The sequence below is a fragment of the Varroa destructor genome, unplaced genomic scaffold (assembly GCF_002443255.2).
Source record: "Varroa destructor unplaced genomic scaffold, Vdes_3.0 BEIS01000003.1, whole genome shotgun sequence".
Taxonomy (NCBI): Eukaryota; Metazoa; Arthropoda; class Arachnida; order Mesostigmata; family Varroidae; genus Varroa; species Varroa destructor.
This window is the reverse complement of record NW_019211456.1, coordinates 7,511,553-7,530,152: the sequence shown is the minus strand read 5'-3', so window position 1 is coordinate 7,530,152 and position 18,600 is coordinate 7,511,553. Positions and strand designations below refer to the sequence as shown.

Sequence of the window (18,600 nt, the reverse complement as noted above, 5' to 3'; positions counted from 1 at the left end):
TGGCTTATAGCATTGCATCATAATCAAGTTGAGAAAAAAAGTACCTCTATATATGTTTCCGTTTTTAACAGGTAGCTACAAATGACTGGAACTATTGAGGAGTGTTATTTTTTTTTGTTTTTATTATTTTCTCTATATAATGTCACAGTAGTCGTTAAGGGCTACATATAGTAAGCGCCTTTCATCATGCCAGCTTGTGTCATTGGCGTTACATTTTGCTGACCAACTAATACAGTAACTGGATGTATGTGCCAAACATCGATCTTATTATGTGAAATTACGCGACCCATATGATTAATGTTGAAATTTATCATTGAGCTTAACGACCACTTTAAGGTAGGAGCTCCTTCAAGCCTTGTTTCCTGACAGCGCCGATCTTTAGCTAACTTTTAACGCGTAAGTTAAGCGATCGTGAATTAGACCTAAATGGTTATATCAAAGCTCGTCGAGCAGATCCTTACTGCTAACGACGCTGTTACCGTCGCTATATTGTTAGGAAATTTAATCGATTTTTCTGTTCAGTGGTTGTTGTCGCTTTGAATCTGCGTTATTCCGGACTGCCAGCTGAAATCCCAGCTTATTGGAGCTATCCACAGTGCTCAACGGTTATGTCAAACATCGGGCATTTTCTCCAACTAAATAGCCAGAAGCCCAATGTAGCGCCGGACACCACAGCAAGGCAGATATAGACGTTATACGTCATGAAGATCAGCATCAACAAATAGCCGAGCGTAATCTGTAATAACATCAAAAACAGGAAAACCATATATATTTCATATATATAGTAGACCATTCACTTGCTGGGTGAAACTAATCAAGCTTCTCTGCAACTGCTATAATTAAACGTAAATAGAATATAAATACGTATACACATAATGAGAACATACTTATCTCAGATGTATCTGTGAAGCGACAAGATTACCTGAAACCCGTATAGCATTGTCTGTACAAGATGACTAGGGTCCATAAGGGCTGAAGTCCATTGTCGGCTTTGACTAATCAACGAGGTTTTGCTGTCCCCGCGGGATCTTGATCGCAGACGCTCCCGAAAAGTTCTTAAGGCCTCAAATAGCATTGCCATTACGAACACTCCGACGCATGCGCCGACCATCTCTGGATAGAGACAAAAATGCAAAAGCACCGCTTGAAACAGAGATCAAAACCACTATATGTCGTAGAAAGATACTGCCTCACGCACGTTGTGAAGCTAAGATACGTGCCCGCTTTTGAAGTAAATACACTAAGCTTGATAACCGTTACGAAAAAATCAAGTTACCTAATCGATTAGAAGATCGATTAGATTCCTTTTTGCTTCCCATAGAGTCAGTTTAATTTCGGACATATTCCACATGGGCCGCCTCAGCGCACCCGTTGCAGAATATGGCCTGTTGATGGAAATATTGCAGTACAGTTCTGTAGAATTTAACAAAGCGCGTACCGCCAAAAAACAAAGAAGCTGTAGCGTCAGCAGAACGTTAGACATATAGACAGTAAAAGATAGCGATACGGTACAGGTAAAATGAGAAGCGACAGACCACGCATTGCTGTTATTCAGTGTCGAGTGGGACTGATGGATAAAATTGACTAACATCAAAGGACATCAGGATAAACATAGATATGCTATGATATATTTATATATGGCCAAGGCTTTCAAATGCGAAGATATAGGTAAGTAAGTACTTACCGTAATTACTTAATGATAAAAATAAGGATCAACCTTAAGCGCCGTTCGTGACAAACGGCAGTGGATGGCCAATAGGAGCTGTAGTTTTTGCTATACTAAAATACATCCCGCAAATTTGTAAAACGACAGAATTATTTTGATCTCTAGCCGAATAGGGCCGAATCTTACTTAAAGATATGTTTGTAAAAGTCTCAATGAAGCCGTCACTTACGTCTAGCATTGGTAATCTTCCAGTCGCTGAAAAGGATAGTGCTGTTTGTTGACGCGTAAAATGCCATATGCATCATATTCCACGTATGTGTGTCGCTAATGTTGTACGCATCGCCTGTCATCTGGCCGGCCGTTTCACGTCCCGTGTGGCCTGCGTGGGCCATCTTGAAGTAAAATAGATTATTAATGTCCGCGACGTTCTCTCATTAAATGGCTGGCCTGGTCCGATACGGGTAAAAGCGATTTCTTAACTAAAATCGATGTATTTTTCATATTATTTAACTACAATACGAACAGTATCTTACGTGTTTTCATGTCGTAGTACATAGACGCCATGCGTTAGACTGACTGGGGTCACTTACGCTTGTTTGCTCAATATTAATGTATATATCATCATCCTTTACAGCATCCTTTCTACTATTTTAGAATAAGAATTTTTACCATTTCTATCATTTTTGTTAGGGAATTGTTTTCACATTGTTGCTGCCATTGGCCAGCAACATATGGTTTTACTTCACAGATAATAAGTGCAATCAATTTTCGCCTGCTTTCGTTTACCTTTTCTCTTGTCGTTGTCCGGGTTCTTAAAGCGTTACAATGTATCACAATAGGTACTATGGTTTTATCTTTGACCTCACCTTCAACTTTTCTCATATATCTGTATAATTCTGTTTGACCTTTTAGCTATACCTTTTAGTTTCAGCTCTGATCTCAGCTCGCGATCCCTACTATTTGCCAAAAGATCAGATGCTTTACAATTTGTGTGCACGTTTAGATTTTCTAAATATGACAGTGATATTCTAAGGTTTGTCTCTCAGTTAACGCGTTATTAGTGACAAGCAACGCAAAAGTAACAGAATGTTAATGTTAAATAGTCCAAAAAAAAGATTGCTCAGTCGGATCATTTGACTTCACTCTGAACCTTGTAACGACCTCAGAGTGATGTGTCAACCTCATGCTGACCCGTTCACTTCTAGCTGCATACGAAGTTTGAATAGACTGCTATAACTCGAATAATATACTTGAGTATTCGGTCCAACGAAAGATAATATTTTCCTAACTTTTTTTCTTTAATGCAACTTTGAATCCTAACTAGTAAGTATCGGTTTGCTCATAGGTATTATTAATGACACCATACATACATACATAATATAGCCATAATTATATAATACATTACTGACTGGTCAACGCAATGGTCTAATAGTCCGCTCGACGAGATACTTGACAGAAAGGATCAAAATCAACATGGTAATTTTACCGTCGGCCGTCTTCGTTACTCCTTTCGTGGTACCTATCCAATGAATTTTTCTTTTCCCCCCGTCACAATGACCATTTCACTGCAGCGAATTGACGGGTATTTGAGCGTAACTGAGCGAATGAATGATTACCAGGATGATGCCTGATGATTGCATATAATAAGCTACTGAAGTAGCGAAGTCAACAAGCTCGCTGACAGCACTAGCACTAGCACTAGTCAGAGCTCCGAACGGTGTTTCAGCACGTTGCAAGAACTATTCAGACGGGTCACAGCCGAGACGTGAGCGTAGTAGGAAGCTGGCTGGATTACTTGTCGTAATTTTTTTTATCTCGCACTGCTTGAAAAACCTGCTAGATCTGACGGAGCGGAAGCGCTAGGGTAAAGGATTGCTTTTCCGGCGCTAAACATCCCCATTCCTTTTTCCTGTTCCTGAACGATACCTATATGGGATGAGTCCTATAGGCAGTCTCTTTCTTTCGAGACTATGTAAGACCAGCAATATAGGGCTTCAATATATATATTACTGAAAATTACGGAAAGAAATCAACGAAACATATTGACAGTTTATAAGTTTATAAGTTGCTCGTGATGAAACACACGATTACTTCGTCGTTTTTGATAAAATGAATGAACACATGGTCTCCTAATCGGGCTTATTACTATTCTATAGTTAACCATCCATCTGCTTAAAACACCTACTTCAAGGTTATGTACCTCAACTATGATGATTGATACATGAATACAAGTAGACATGGCATAACTTGAATCGACCTATAGCGGCATAATAAGAAAATATTAGGTGATTCAACTTGCCCTAGGACATTGTGTATTATTGTCCTGATGCTTCGATTATAAGCCTGGATTAATTTTGCGTCAAAAACGAGATTGCCTCAAGTTGCTAATTTGCTTTGTTAAAAAGTAAGTTAAAGCAGTATTTTTTATTTCTATAGAAGTAGTGGCAGCAGCGGTAAATTGTACCTTCTATATGGTATCACGGAATTTTGCCTGTGATAATTACTTGGATTAGTAGTTAAGCTCTTTCGACAAAATTCGAACAAGATTGGATTGTTATTGTGGAAAAGCATGCTAACTAATTTCATTTAGATGATCATCTATTTGGGCTAAGCATATGTAAACGAAGCCCGGAAGAGCTGATCAAGTTCCTTGAAAAGTCAATACGTAACTTTATCAACAGCGAAGTTTTTTTTCGCGTATTTAATGGTTTCAAATGGACTTTTCTCGCTTCCATTTCACATTGTAATTGCATTATCGTGTGGTTAACGAAATTTTACCTATACGAATTTTAGTTTTTTCTTAATAGCGTCGAAAAGGTGCTGCAGCGACCCAGTATACTTATGTCGTGCAAAGTGAAAAGCCTATAACAAGGTGGACTCGCAGACGTCGGTTTGATAAGTTCAAAGGTTGAATCGTGAGGAGGCAAAGCACTCCGCTACCACACAGTTTGTTACTAAAGTTCGCATGAAACATTACGCTTCTTTTTTTTTTTATTTTTTTGTTAAATATAAGGACATCCGTTACCTTACGAACAGGCTAGTACACGCTACGCATATACTAGAACTAGCAAAAACAGGCCTCGACGGTCAAATAGGCCAAGGAATGATTCAGGGAAGCTTGAAGAAGTAGAATTCTCTACTACGGGAACAGTAATATTCAATATAATATATATTTAGCAATATTGAATTGTGAATAAAATAAATTATAGGCTTAAGACCGCATCCCTCTACAGTTCCAGAGTTTGAATGCTGCCTAACTTCTGATCGATTTCTGTTCGAGACGTTAGGAGTTCAGTCAATAACATAATAAAGACTTTAAATTTAGTTTTTACTTACAGGTGAAGTGTATGACAAGGGGTATTCTTGAGGGGGGGGGGGGGGGTAATGTACGTGTTTTAAATGAGCCTCATCGTTAGCTTCTTTAGACGAGTTCACCGGCTATAATCACACAAACAAGTTCTCCAAGTTTTCAATGGATGCATTGTCTGACAGTTAGTAATAGTAACCTGTGCTATCGTTGTTAGCTTAGTGAACACTGGCTATGAATTATACGATGGATATATTCGAGGAAGGCTTAAATGTGAAGGAAGAGGTGGTGCGTATCAGACTAAACGTAAAAAACCGCCGTCATATGAACACGGCGGCTGACATCACTTCTAGTACGACTACTGCATCGATCGTTGCTGCCAGTACCACGGCTACCGTGGCTGTCACATGGGCGGTTTATCGCTGCAAAACAATCGCCCTTGAACTGGCCAACGAAAGTCGCTGTTGTTACTGTTGCAGCACCGCCATACTGAAAAAAGACGTTTGCTATAGTCAGTAGTGTTCCAGTGGACGGACGCTTGGCACAACATAAACAGTGAGAACAACGATTCGCGCAGCATGTCAGTACGTACATGCACCATTTGATACGTTTTCGCATCTGCATGATGGAACTATTAGCGACAGAAGGCGCACAAGCGTTCATCAGTTATCACTAGTTCGCCCTCGTCCAAGTTTAACGACGGCAAGATAAGTGCGTGCCGCCGTCATCGTCGTCACAATCCGAAGTGCGTCTACAAAATCGACATCAGTAGTAATCGTGACGAATGCCCCTCGCCGCAATCGATAGCTGTACAACCTGTTGCAGCGGCTCGACGCGAACATAATCGATTCCGTTGACTGACAAGCGATGAAGGGTGTTGTTTATTTGATAAAACATTTAGCATGTATAAGGCCAAGCGTACTTCGCGTGCTCGTGGCTAATCAGAGGAACACCTATAGAAAGGTACAGCTATATACTGTTGTGCAGAATTATAATAACGGTCATGACAACGTTCTTACATATGACACATTAAATAGAACAATTTAAAAATTTACAAGTACAACATACTTGTTTCTCTATGTAGCAAATATATTCGGACAGGATTTACTTCACGGACGGTTTTGAGCGGTGGAGGTTTTCGAAGAGACAGTAAGTGAAGTACATTCAGATGCATGCTAATGAAAAATTCTATAAAATTATATTTCAAACGTGCTTTAGTTTGTCCAAAATTTGACCCACTACTACTTTTTATGCTGCCCTTGAATGTAAGTGGCTAAGCACAACAGGCGAGTGAACAGGGGTCGAGACTCTTGAACGGTTTTAATTGACGCACGTTTCCGAAAAAATATGGCGTTTTGATCAGGTACTAAGGAACCCAAATGTTGACCCAATTCTCGGTTATTGTTAGAATATTATAAAAAAATGTTGGCAGTCATCCAGTAATATGTGCTTGGCTATAGACACTTCTGACAAGAGAACGCATTATTTAACGGGAATGTACTGCGACGTAAAACTCAGGCGATCAAATCATAGTCTTCTTTACTTCACGAAGAACACAGTTTTTAAATGTTCATTTTATTCAGATGCTCATTGTAATAAGAATTGTAAATGTATTGCGTTTTAGCCAAAAACAATTGATTCTTCAATGTCGTTGTTCGAATGGCTGTCACAAGTCCAAACGTGCGGACATTGCATAGTCGCAATACACCATCGAGGCAGAATAAAAAAAAAAGTTCTTTTTACAAAATTCTACGATTTTCTACAGTAGATCAACAAATTCTGCCCAATGCTCATAGGCAAGTTGTACATACGTACCATATTGCTTTATCATCATTAATAATCTAACTAGCTAACGACGTTGGTCTGTCTGTTAAAAACATTTCCAACCGGTCCTGCGGGGAATGTTTTGCCAGCACGTTTCTTATTGGCATCTATACAAGAGTGCTTACCTGCGCACCTTGACGGTATCCTCTGGGTTAGATATAGAGCCCATCTGCAGCTATGCTGCCCATTAACAAAAGAAGCGTCCTCTACGTTACGAGAATAACATTTTAAGTTATATAACAACTTTTACGGCCCGTGCCGCCGGGCCGCTTCGCTTCTAACTTGGTTTTAATTATACATAAACTTAACTTAAGCAAAGACTCAAGTTCACATCAGACATCCTGAATAAATAGAATCAAGGATCGATGCGTAGCATAGGCAGGCGCTTTTAAGCAATGATCAGACTGCAGCATCCCCATGAACCATCAGGCAACGTAATCTATGCGAACGGTGGCAACCCATTACAACTCGCGGACGGAATCACTTACGCCACCTGCACTAACACCATTAGGAAACGCTGTTCTATCGTTAAGCGTTTATTCATGTCTATCTAGCGATCTGGCGGCAGAGGGTCCGCTATGCAGGAACCTACTTCTAAAAAATGTGATCAGATAGCGAGCTATTATATAGATGTGGAGATTTCCCGTTTGCGATGCTTGACAAACCCGCACGCATTGATAATGCCATCTCGAATAACCATTTAATCATTCGTAGGGTAGTTCAGGTTCTGCTTTAGATCCATTTATAGCTATTCTTTTCGCTAAGACCGTTTCCGCATTTTCAATTCCGTGAAAATAGACTGCAAGCGCTTGTTTTGCCGAGACTTCGTTTTTATGAAACAAATCGTCCCCTAACACAAGCGATCACGACACTGGAATTAAACAAGCTAACGTTTAACATAGCCGTAATATATATGGTCTTTCTGCAAATGTCCACAAAGTGAAGTGTTTTTTTTGGAACTTGACAGTGCTTCATTGGTCTACCAAGCGGCTCAATCAGTTATTTACTCATCCGCAAGGTGCTTTGACCTTATATTAATATCAATAGCTTAGGCTGGATTAGTCATTTCCTTACGCTTCCTATTTAGTTTTCGAAGCAGGTGTTACTCCTGAGATCTACTTCTGTTCTTTTATAGATATCTTCGTGAAGCGATACTTGCATATGCTATTGTGATTTGGGTCTTCTCTCCAATGGCCATGGAATTATTAGGACTATTTTACAGTTACGTACGCTGCGATACCGTTGTCTGATGCATAAATCATCCATCACGAACACAATAAAGTCTTATCCATACCGTGGAAGTGACCATAGGACACTGCTAGCTCAGTCAACTGGACGCAGGGTCCGCGTGGATGATTTTCAACACAGATATAACTAGCCTACATTACCGTCCATAGAAAAGCCGTTAGACATTTCGTTCACCTATACTAAGTACCGCTTGCGGCAGTTCGGTCTTGATACTTATTTTCTTATATGCTCCCTAGATCACATGGGACTGTCATGAAATTCTTTGTCTTACCCCCCCCAATTGGGTTGCGTAAGTGGAACTAATACCTCATATATTGCACCTTCTAGCAACCGATGGGATTCGCATAAACTTCCTCCAAATACGGCACTTCATGCGAACCCAATCGGTTGCTAGAAGGTACAATATATGAGGTATTAGTTTCACCTGCGCGTTAGAAATCAAACGATAAACGCAATATAGTTCTAATATAAGTGGGCGATGTGCTTACTTGATCATAACTCAACCGCTGATGATAGCGTTTAGGATGTATGTAGGTTACCAACATTTTATTATGTAGCATTCTTCTCATGCAGGAAAACTTCGCTTTGAGCAACAGGGATTCTACTCCATTTTTGTATCGGCTTCGTACTTTATTCGTCGTTAAACCGTCACATTTATCAACTCTGAAACACCACTGAAGTTTGAAACCCAGACTCGGTAGGAACCAATCGTTGAACACTGAACACTGATCGTTTCGCCAATTTTCTTCTAAATCTCCATAGTTCCTGATACTGTCCAAAATATCTCATCAACGGCCTGTCGTTCCCTGTATTTAGGCAACCATTATATGCAGGTGTCTCGTGTACTGTGTATCAGGCGAGAGGCGCGGAACATAAGTCTTAACTGGTATTCCTTAGATGCCCTATATACGCATATGGTAGATATTTCATGGAATTTTCGTTTTCTATCATTTTCATACACGTCACAGCACAATGTATACAATGGATAATCTATCTTGTACACAATAGGCTTTAGTCAAAATCAACAATGCTTCAGGGCCACTGAAACATTACGCAAAAGTTTTGATGGACGAGCAGTATGAGAAACGGATAGCTTCGACGGTTCGGCACCAGTGAATACGACGTCAACGACCGATCAAAGCTCGATAAAGTTCACCGCCGATCTTGTCTTAGCGCATCAAGCGAAACACCTTGCGACCCACGAGAGTCTTAAAACTGTCATAGAGAATGTATAGAAGTTGTTGCTGTTTTTTTCATTTGGCGATAAGCCAGGTCTGAGTAAGTTATACAAGCTCTGAAAAAAAAAAAAAAAAAAAAGCTTACAATGAACTGTCTCGTGTTTTGTGCGGAAAGACGTGGAATCGACATTAAGTTTCAGTCGTACTATCTCACGATAAATAACTGTAGCAAAATGAAATAACAGGTACTGATTTTTTTGTGGATAAGAACTTCTCTTTTTCTCGAAGCGGTTAGACTAAGAAAGTTAATCGTTAGGCGTATAGAAGGCGTAAACTGTAATGTCGTGTTCGTTTAGGGGGTATACGTACGGGATATGCTATTTGCATCTGACGAAAAAAGGCCCGAAATACGTGTTACCATTTGCTCATTTAAGGAAACTATAGAAATCACTCGTGAAAAACTTTTTCCCCTTCTATTATAGAATCCGTTAGCAGGAGACTTGGATATTCCGCGTGTATGAAACGATCTATAATTATTGTAAAATGCCTTAGAAGCCCGCGAATCGATTCCCAAGTTGAGTATGTAACAATTAATACCGAGACGAAAATAACTCGTACAGAGAACGCATTAATTTAATTTGATGATTTTCTCTCTCTTTTTTTTTTTTTGTAGGTAACTTACCGAATAGTCAACGTTTTATGTACGGTAAATATTGCTTAAGACGTTTGGTTTCCAGAGCGACTAGAACTTCTAATTTAGTTTCTGTGACTATCCAGACACGATAATAGATTAGCATATAATAGATAGGCAACAAACATGAACTAAAGACGTCTTTTGGGCATCTGAACAAAAACATGGGTCAGGTTGGTCAATGTGGCTCGGAGCTTCTGCATACAGCGTAATGGTATAGCGGTCGAGAACTTCGATAGTGTATGTATATTCGGCCACCTCCTAACGCTGTTCGACAGCAGGCGAAGACTCAGTCCTATGTATCATTTACATGCTGACACAGCTCAGCAGCATCACGGTCGCCAACATCGTGGCCGTAACGTGCAAAAACAATTAAGACAATACTTCAAATGAAAATGATGGTATTTCACTCAGCCCTCGTTCCGGTGCGGATAGATATCTTGAGGTATACGACGCTCAGTAACATCCTCGGTATTTTAGAGTGTTTGAAATCTAGTCGATAATACCTATCTGGCACGCTAAACTTAATGTCTATACGTGAACGCTGGAAAGCTAAAATTGTAATGGTGGGACGCTTATTATAAGTACGTTTACGATTTACTAAATTCGTTAGTAAGCGGAGAGTTGCTAAAGCGCATGAAGCCAGAATGAATTATCAAGCTCCAACAGGTGCATTGGATAACCCATCCAGGAAACTTTCTTACACCCAGCACCTGATTTAGATGGATTTTGTGTGAGTGATGAGATCATTAGATATGTTAAACAATGGCCCGGGATTTCATTTCACTTCGACATAAGCAAGTTACTCGTTCTTTACAAAACAATAACGAGAAAAATACAGCTAAGTAAACGCAGAATAAAGCGAAAATAGGACAACCAGTCTGTAAGACCTAGCAAAAAAAATTGGCTTGCACACAGGTGCTCACCGCATTTGCGACCCTGACCACAGTGTCACGCACTGCTGCAAAGCAAAATCAAGCTGAGATAATCATCTTTGCAAAACACGCTCCTTCAAATAGTTGTCGATTCCAACGATCGTACGTTTTCAGATCCGTCCGCTAGATGGGACCAGTGAAAACGTCAGATGGTATACAAGATGTTGCCGTACGAGGAATATCTATAACAATATCAAACGCACGAGACCTATTAGGAAACACGTCAAGTAAATCACGTACGGGGTCGCCATAGATACGTTTCATCTCTACGCTTTTATATCCTCTTAGTTCGTCTGTCTAGTCATTAGCATCAGCCGTTACTCAAACGCCGAAGCTCCCTTACTATTGACAGCGTTCTGAATAATCCATCTCGGCACCGCTACTGTCACTTTACAATGTCCATATCTGTTTACTAGTAAGTATAGATCGCTTCGCATCGTATGGCTGAGTTGCAGGGTCTCATTTGTGCTCGGAGATGATTGGAGAGAAGTATGCTTCATGTGAGGATACCCTGCGCGGAAGAAAAAGTCCAAGGAGATGCAACGGGCGTGTCGCAACTAACCAAAAAAAAAGTGACGAGCATATGCTTATATTACCGAGTACGCAGCCAATTACTTAATGAATGCGAGACGAACGTTTATTTGTAACAATTGAGAGAATTGATTAATTTACCTTGTCAATTGCGGTGAGTGGAAGGAGGCAGAGTGTTAATAGCCGTCCGGCTTTTTTTTTTTAGCAATGTTAGTTAATCCTCTACGAGCTAGCTAAATGTTTTAACACTTCTTCCGGCAACGCCATGCACAGTACTGTCCACTATTACGACACACGCATATGTCTCGCACAAGCTATTGTACAATATAAACGACACCTCTCCTTCACAATATAGTTGTTGTTATGTTACAACAATGACGGCAGCAGTAGCGAGACAAGCGACTTGAGTTTTATCGAAAGCACCAGGGCCAATAGTCTTCTCTACGACATACCGTCTGATTTTATTATATGCGTATGTGCTTGTGTAGATGCAGACAAACTAAGAATGCTTTTCTCACAGTTGCCTGAGCATCTGTCATAGGCTGCCCGCTTAGAATGATGCTTGCTTCCTGTGTCTATCATTGTAAGAGTATAGGCGCTACAGTGGGAAAGGGGTTCGCGCCGTGACGCCGTCCGACGCTAACGGCGCCTGGCGGCGATGGATACGCGACACTGCGAGGGAAACACCAAAGTAAACTGCAAGGGTAACGCAGACGCACACTTCACGCCGCACATTGGACATCAACACCGCCGCGAGACTTCACCACCGACCTGTGAGACGCGCACCAGTAATCGTCTGCGTGATCGAAATCTGCCGCAAGACCTCGGAATAGACGGAGGGAAGAGAACTTAATTCTTACCCAGTTGTGTCGATACCCCGGCCGGTCCGCAAGCTTTTGACCACAGAAGAAGCAGAAGTACGTTTATAACGAAGCGAATGTCATAATAATGAAACGTACTAATGCCCAACAATTGCATGGGGCTGGGCGAAGGTTGTCTGACAATTTAGCGTCTACACAATATGCTACGAAAAACAATTCGTTTTTAATATTTGCTATATTTTGGAGTTGTGGTCATCCGTCCTTTCAACAACTCTAACAGAGTGGACAGAAAATTCCAGAACTCTTAGTTCGAGTGGTTACGATATAAAGCTCATACAAAATATATCCATATTCTTGTGGAGGTGACGAATCGTAGCTAGAAATAGGACTCGTTAGAAACTTGCTAGAATAGAACCCGAGGTGGGACCATCGGCGGAATGGATTTCCTTTTCTTTTTAATTGAAACGTATGCAAATTCACACGAGACATATCTAATGCGTTTATAAGTTTCATTGTTCTGTCATGTTCCAAATAATACCAATGAAAAGAGGTTGCGGCCCACCATGACAAAATATGGCTACCACCCAATCGACAATAATAACTATTATATGATATTAGAAGAAACATTGTCCACGTTTCCGTTTCCACAATAATAATATAATAGATTCTGTGAGCTAATTTCAATTCGTAAGTTGCTCTATACAACTGTGCTTCTTAGAAACAGTTCATTACGGTCTCATCGATGCCATATATTAAATCTGCAGGCGGGATTAAATATATAACGGCGGCTAGAAAATTGTACCTTATTTAAATGGGTTCGAAATCGGAAACATGAGAAAGGATCTGTACGTGCTTGTGTTCCCAGGCTAGCCTAGGCTAAGATACTGACGCTAGTGATACTCATAAAACAATTTCAGCCGAATGTTTCAGCCCGCCATCTAATGCCACCGCCGCGCAATGGGATTAGCCGACCTGGGAATATGGTTTCATACAGATAGATTCCGTGATGTGGGGCAAGTTGTCCCGGCTTAAAGATCGGCAATCGTCCTGACAAGCGCACCGTGTAGGGATCAACCTGTTACTGCTACTTCAAAATGCATCGCAGAGTGATTTTCAATAGGTGAGCGGAACATCGTGTCAAAAATCATTGAACCGGCTTACAAAAGCTTCCTATGGTGCAGCGACGTCTTCCAAAGTTATACCAATTGTCACAACCACCTTTAAGTTAGAACTGTGATTCCCTCAACTTTTCATTGTCTCTTCGTAATTTGGGAAAGCTACTTGTTCAATTACTTGTCTTTCTATGCGCTTTTAACTTAATTTCTAGCCCCTTGCCCTAAAACTCGTCTATATTCGAAGCTAGTGAACAGAACACTGCTAATATGTCTTCTGGGGCCGCATCCGCATATATCAATACAAGGCATTAGGACGGGAAAATGTAGGCACGGACACTCACGTGCCGGCGGAAGTTGAGGACGTATATATTGTTGGGGTAACCAATATGAATAATGAGTGAATTTTCTTCCATATAGAAGTTCAGCTGCTGAGTAGCTAGGCGCCTTTCTCATCATATCATTCGGAACTTTGTTGGAAGAACAAGACGCATTGTCAATACACACCGCAGAGAAAATATATTGGTGAAAAAGGTCAGTTGGTAACACGTACTAAAGCCATGTTGAATAAAGATAAATCGTGATAAAGACGATCATTTACGCTGTACTTTGCAATTTGCAACAATAAAATTTCGATGAGATTTTGCTACTTTGTATTACCACAGAGTGGCAAGATCGAACAGAACGAGCAAACAATCCTCGAAGCACCGTATTCGTCTACTAACTATTTGCCTAATTTAAAAATTCTATTTTGGAATAATTATATTATATACATAGGGCGCCGTTTCATCCGCGCTCGATGGGCGACGTTCAATTGTGTACGATGTTATTATACCCTATCTAAAGTACTCTGCGTCTCTTTCTTTTTGGCTATATAGACAACCTTGATGATTTTTTTCATTCGTTTATATGTTTGCTCGTGAGATATTTATAGTGCAGATTCAACATGTTTACATGAGAAAGAATAGCTGCAATCCTCCATTGATCAACAAAAAAACTACACACACTTCAGGCCACCGTTTTTTTTTGTCACGTAAAACCGTTTATTCACTACCTAAGACCGTCATTTAGCTATCATTTGTTTAATGGGAATCGTCATAGTGACGATATAGAGTAAGCAAAACTGACACTCCTGATAAAAATGTTTCGAGAACCTCTGAAAAGCACGATGCTGTTTATGTACAAGCTTTAATATAATAAGAATATGCTCAATGGTATTTAGTAACGGTTGCAATTCATGGCTATGATTATGAAATTCTCTTGTCTATTCTGTATTTTAAACGAAGGAAAAATTGTATACACGTATATACATTTTTCTAGGTGTTATCAACCTAGATAGGGACGGCTTAAAATAGTGGCCCACAAAAAACCCGATGTCTAAAAGGAGTCATGTTTTGGGCGTGGCGCACTGTCATGTTTTAACCTTAAATAACCACCCTAGAAACTATACGCCTAAAATTTCACCTGTTCGAACGTGTTATCACTAACGGCTACAGGTTAATCTATTGAAACTAAACACTGCGATGGAACGTCCTGCGTGATAAAGAGCTGTTTGGAACTAGGGTTGCTAAACACCAAATTAGAGAAACTGAAAAGTAAAAAGATAGGTTCAAGGGCGAACCCATTCCTTAATGGGCAGTTGTGTAGAGTCGTGTTAATTAAAGCGAGTAGCAACAGGCTGGACGTGAAACTGTGCAAAAAATCATAAATTTCGGTTTCGACAACAAACACTTACAAGCGTCTCATCTACCCGTCATCGATATTTTGGCAGTAACGACCGGATCGCTAAAAATTATTATAAAATATCACTATCCCTGGGTCTCGCTACCCTGTGTAAATATACCAATATGAGTGTTCATTGGCAGCCATAAGTGTCACCGAAGCAACGGGTCAATTACGGGAGTCTGGAATATATATTTTGAAGTTTTTTTACTATGTTGCCTCGCGAAAAGAGGTAACACAAAAGCGTCACGAGCGTTCTGACACCGAATTTGCTAGTTAGGAAGTAGCGTCTTGTGTTAGCCTGGCGGAGTAATGAATTTACTTTGCTATATAATCCAGCCATACCATGCTTTATGACTACATGATTTCTACATGTCCACTTATTCTACTAGGTTTTTAATATCTAGAACGAGCGAATTGTTCCAGCAAACTGGGATACTTTCCGTACGTGAAGCCAACGTAACGGCATCACGGAGTGCTGCGTAGAACTGATCAGGCAATCCGATCACTACGTAATTCTATGATGTATTTCATCTGAAGCTGTACAACACTATTCTCGCTTTAAATATACATGTTCTTGTTTAGAAGATTTCCTATTTTGCGAATCCAAAGACTGGATATGCTATACGTGCAATAGCTGGTCCGTAGTGGGTAATTTCCAACCTCTGCTCTAAAGCCGAACAGGCCTGACCATCAGCTATTAATTTAAGCGTATAGCTGAAATAGCTGAAATCTATATAGGTTGATGATGGCTAAATTTACAGGGAGCGGTGCTACCGTTCGTTTGAATTGTGCTTTATAGGTAGGCACTACTTCTATGATCTATATACTATTAGATTTATAGTGATCTTTCACGAATTGTTCATGTGCTACTTTCGAAGGAAGTAGCCAGGGCTTTTTTTCTTTGCCAATCTATTCAAACAAAAATAGCGAAGCGTTTAACAAAGTACGACATGTTGCTTTCACTCGTCAGTGCAGACGCTTCATCAACTGTAGTGGAACGGGTACCGAACTGTTTCTACCTGGCCCCGCTGTCGTTTCGTTTTGAATACGCTTGCTCTCATCAATTGACGCTCATTACTGGTTGTGCCCTAAGATGTTTTCAGGAAATCGTAGTTAGAAGCACCCTCCCAAGTTACTTTGACCCAGTCGAGAAAACGCAGCCTGGTCATAGAAGAACCTGGGAAAAAATGAGAAAAATACCTTCGCTTCATGGGATTGGCTGATAACGTTAGCGGGGTAATGTGAGTGCTAGATAGACGAGTTTGTCAGTTATTGGGTAACTATGTAAGCAAGCATTCATAGATTTAGCTGGAAAAGTTAGCTAGTAGGTGGGTAAAGCGTAAATGTTTAGCTTGGTGGCAGATGGTCATCTAACTAGAAAACACTGGGTTTGCTGCTCAAGCCAGCGCTCGATCTAATTTCTTCTTTGACATCTAACAGCTTTCGCGAATAACAATAGAATGATCCTAAGTATTTCCAGTTGCAAAAAAATGAATTCCGTATTTGTGAGTTAAGATCATTTCGGACGATCTGAAAGGGATCTACGCTGAAAATATTTACATCTAACTATTTCAGTGTTTGAACAAGGTAAAGACATTTACGAGATCTTATTCATACTGTTTTATTTCAATATTGTTGTCTTTCAACACAAGTAAGAAGAAAATTTGTTCCCAAGAAAGATAATGGCCATTACAAGCAGATGGGACCAAATCAAATATATTATATCCAATATTCTTCCTCCCCAACCGAAACACTGATATTCTTGTTGGCCCGCGAAATTAATTAGAGTCCTACAAAGGGTAATAGTCAGGTAAGAGGCGACACCTAATGATTTTCTACACATAAATAGAAAATCTTTTCAAGATTAAAATCGAAAGTTCATATTCTGTTAACGAGCTAACAGTACATTAGTTTAAGGTCCTGTCAGGTTTTCCGTCAGGGTACGGGTCGAAGCAGTTGGATAGCACGAAAGAGCCGGTGCTGCCTCAATGGCATCTCTACAAAGCAGGATAATCCTTACTGTGTTCTTCTTGAACATTTTGCTGCTCCATATTGGTTGACGGTCCATCAATGGTAAATGGCCAGGAATAGGATAAACATTTAAACAGATCTATTTGGCTTCTAATACGTGTGCGCAGGCCACATTTCCCCTACTTTTCATTTGCCGCCATGTGAGATTACAGCGAGGGCGAGAAAAGAAGTGAACGCGCTGTCCAAGTTAGTCGAATACAAATGGGCTTAAAGGTAGAGGTCAAAAAGCCAAATAGGCACTAATCTTTTGTAGTTCAGGTCTGCATCTAACCAGTAGAGACGGGCATAAGTGGTACAGTTGGCAAAAGGTAACTTGGGCTTCTTTCCTCTCTATTGCCTACCCACAATCTCAAACCAGAGCTAGTGCTTATATCTATGTCTTTGATGTCTATCTCTAAACGTGTGCCGAACATCGCTAAGGGAATTCGAACTTTCGGAGAGTATCGCAATGCGATTTCACCAATTCTTCATTGAAAAGATGCATTTCTTGTTGCATAAATAGTAAAGGTCCAGAAATTTTTCGGATGCTATTAAATTACAGAATAATTAATCAGAACTTATCAGAAACAATATATTGCCAACCTTAAGATTTGTATGTACGTTAGACGAAATGCGTTTTGTTTGAACAATAATCGTTATAGCACTCTGACACTTATCATGCGTTCAAACGTTGAAATCTCCTTACATCATGGGCCATCCAAACTGGGGCTTTTTCTTATGAGTTTTTTGTAAAGCTATATTTTCAAGAAAAATAGATGTTCCAATACATTTTTCTCATATGCGCTCTAAACGTCATTCCCGACGGTTATGTCTTCTCAATATAATCACTGTTTGGCGTAACTACAACGGCGATTCGGGTTCTAAACCACTGAAAGGCTTGTTTTAGATGCCTTCTTCGATTTTCTTCGAACGCCTTCGTGGTAGCAATGATGAATCAGACGTTGTCATGTCAAGATTTGTTGGGCTCTCTTTTAACAACGCTCCGCATCAATAATAAACCCGGTACAAACTGCTTTCAGTGGAACCGGTTTCCGCTTCCTTGACAGAAACATATTCATTTGCGACGCGCTACGTTGTCAAATTGAAGGCGGCCCAAGAAGCTTGTCATCTCGCTGATGCGTCGCCCTGGGCGAGATATCAGACAATGGATCATCTTCAGTCAGCCGTCTTAATCCATCATTATGAGCTTGTTGTTTTATTTTAAATCACTGGTTTCCTTCTAGGACCAAAAACAGCATATGAAGGCATGCCCACTACGGCAAACTGCCCACCAAAGCTTAGCTCAAGCAGATGCTACTAAAATAGTACTATTCTTAATACGCTTGGACTTTTGATACATACTGTAACAGCCGTTTTGGAGAGGAGAATATCACTTGTAAGTTAAACCGCCCGGACGCGCTCTAACAATTAGCCTTTCTGAGACTTTTTGCGTCTTTTAAACTTTTTGGAGCTTTTCGTTTGATTGAAACTTAATCCCGCTGGACCTTTGTGTATCGCGCATAGCTGAGTGACGCCTAGCGAGCTTACACTT

General features: G+C 40.3%; 1 protein-coding gene and 1 long non-coding RNA gene across 10 annotated transcripts; one reads left to right on the top strand and one right to left on the bottom strand.

Moving 5' to 3' along the window:
- Positions 1–94: 94 nt before the first annotated feature.
- Positions 95–11,932, bottom strand: LOC111247393 (high affinity copper uptake protein 1-like). 9 transcript variants are annotated; one of them, XM_086985231.1, is made up of 6 exons: positions 11,522–11,663; positions 10,841–11,031; positions 2,453–2,477; positions 1,896–2,058; positions 923–1,113; positions 95–736 (listed from the first exon to the last, which is right to left on the bottom strand). In XM_086985231.1, the coding sequence occupies exons 2-6, from the start codon at positions 10,843–10,845 to the stop codon at positions 587–589; spliced, it is 534 nt and encodes a 177-aa protein (XP_086841357.1). In that variant the 5' UTR covers positions 10,846–11,031; positions 11,522–11,663; the 3' UTR covers positions 95–586. The 9 variants fall into 9 exon arrangements, with proteins under 9 accessions (XP_086841357.1, XP_086841359.1, XP_022653963.1 ...); XM_086985233.1 differs by lacking the exon at positions 2,453–2,477; XM_022798228.2 differs by lacking the exons at positions 2,453–2,477; positions 10,841–11,031 and adding an exon at positions 8,534–9,339 and having other exon boundaries at positions 11,522–11,662.
- LOC147756460 (uncharacterized) lies at positions 5,400–13,909 on the top strand. Its single transcript, XR_015324939.1, has 3 exons — positions 5,400–5,936; positions 11,305–12,297; positions 13,132–13,909. It is a non-coding gene; the product is annotated as an uncharacterized LOC147756460 (long non-coding RNA).
- Positions 13,910–18,600: the final 4,691 nt, after the last annotated feature.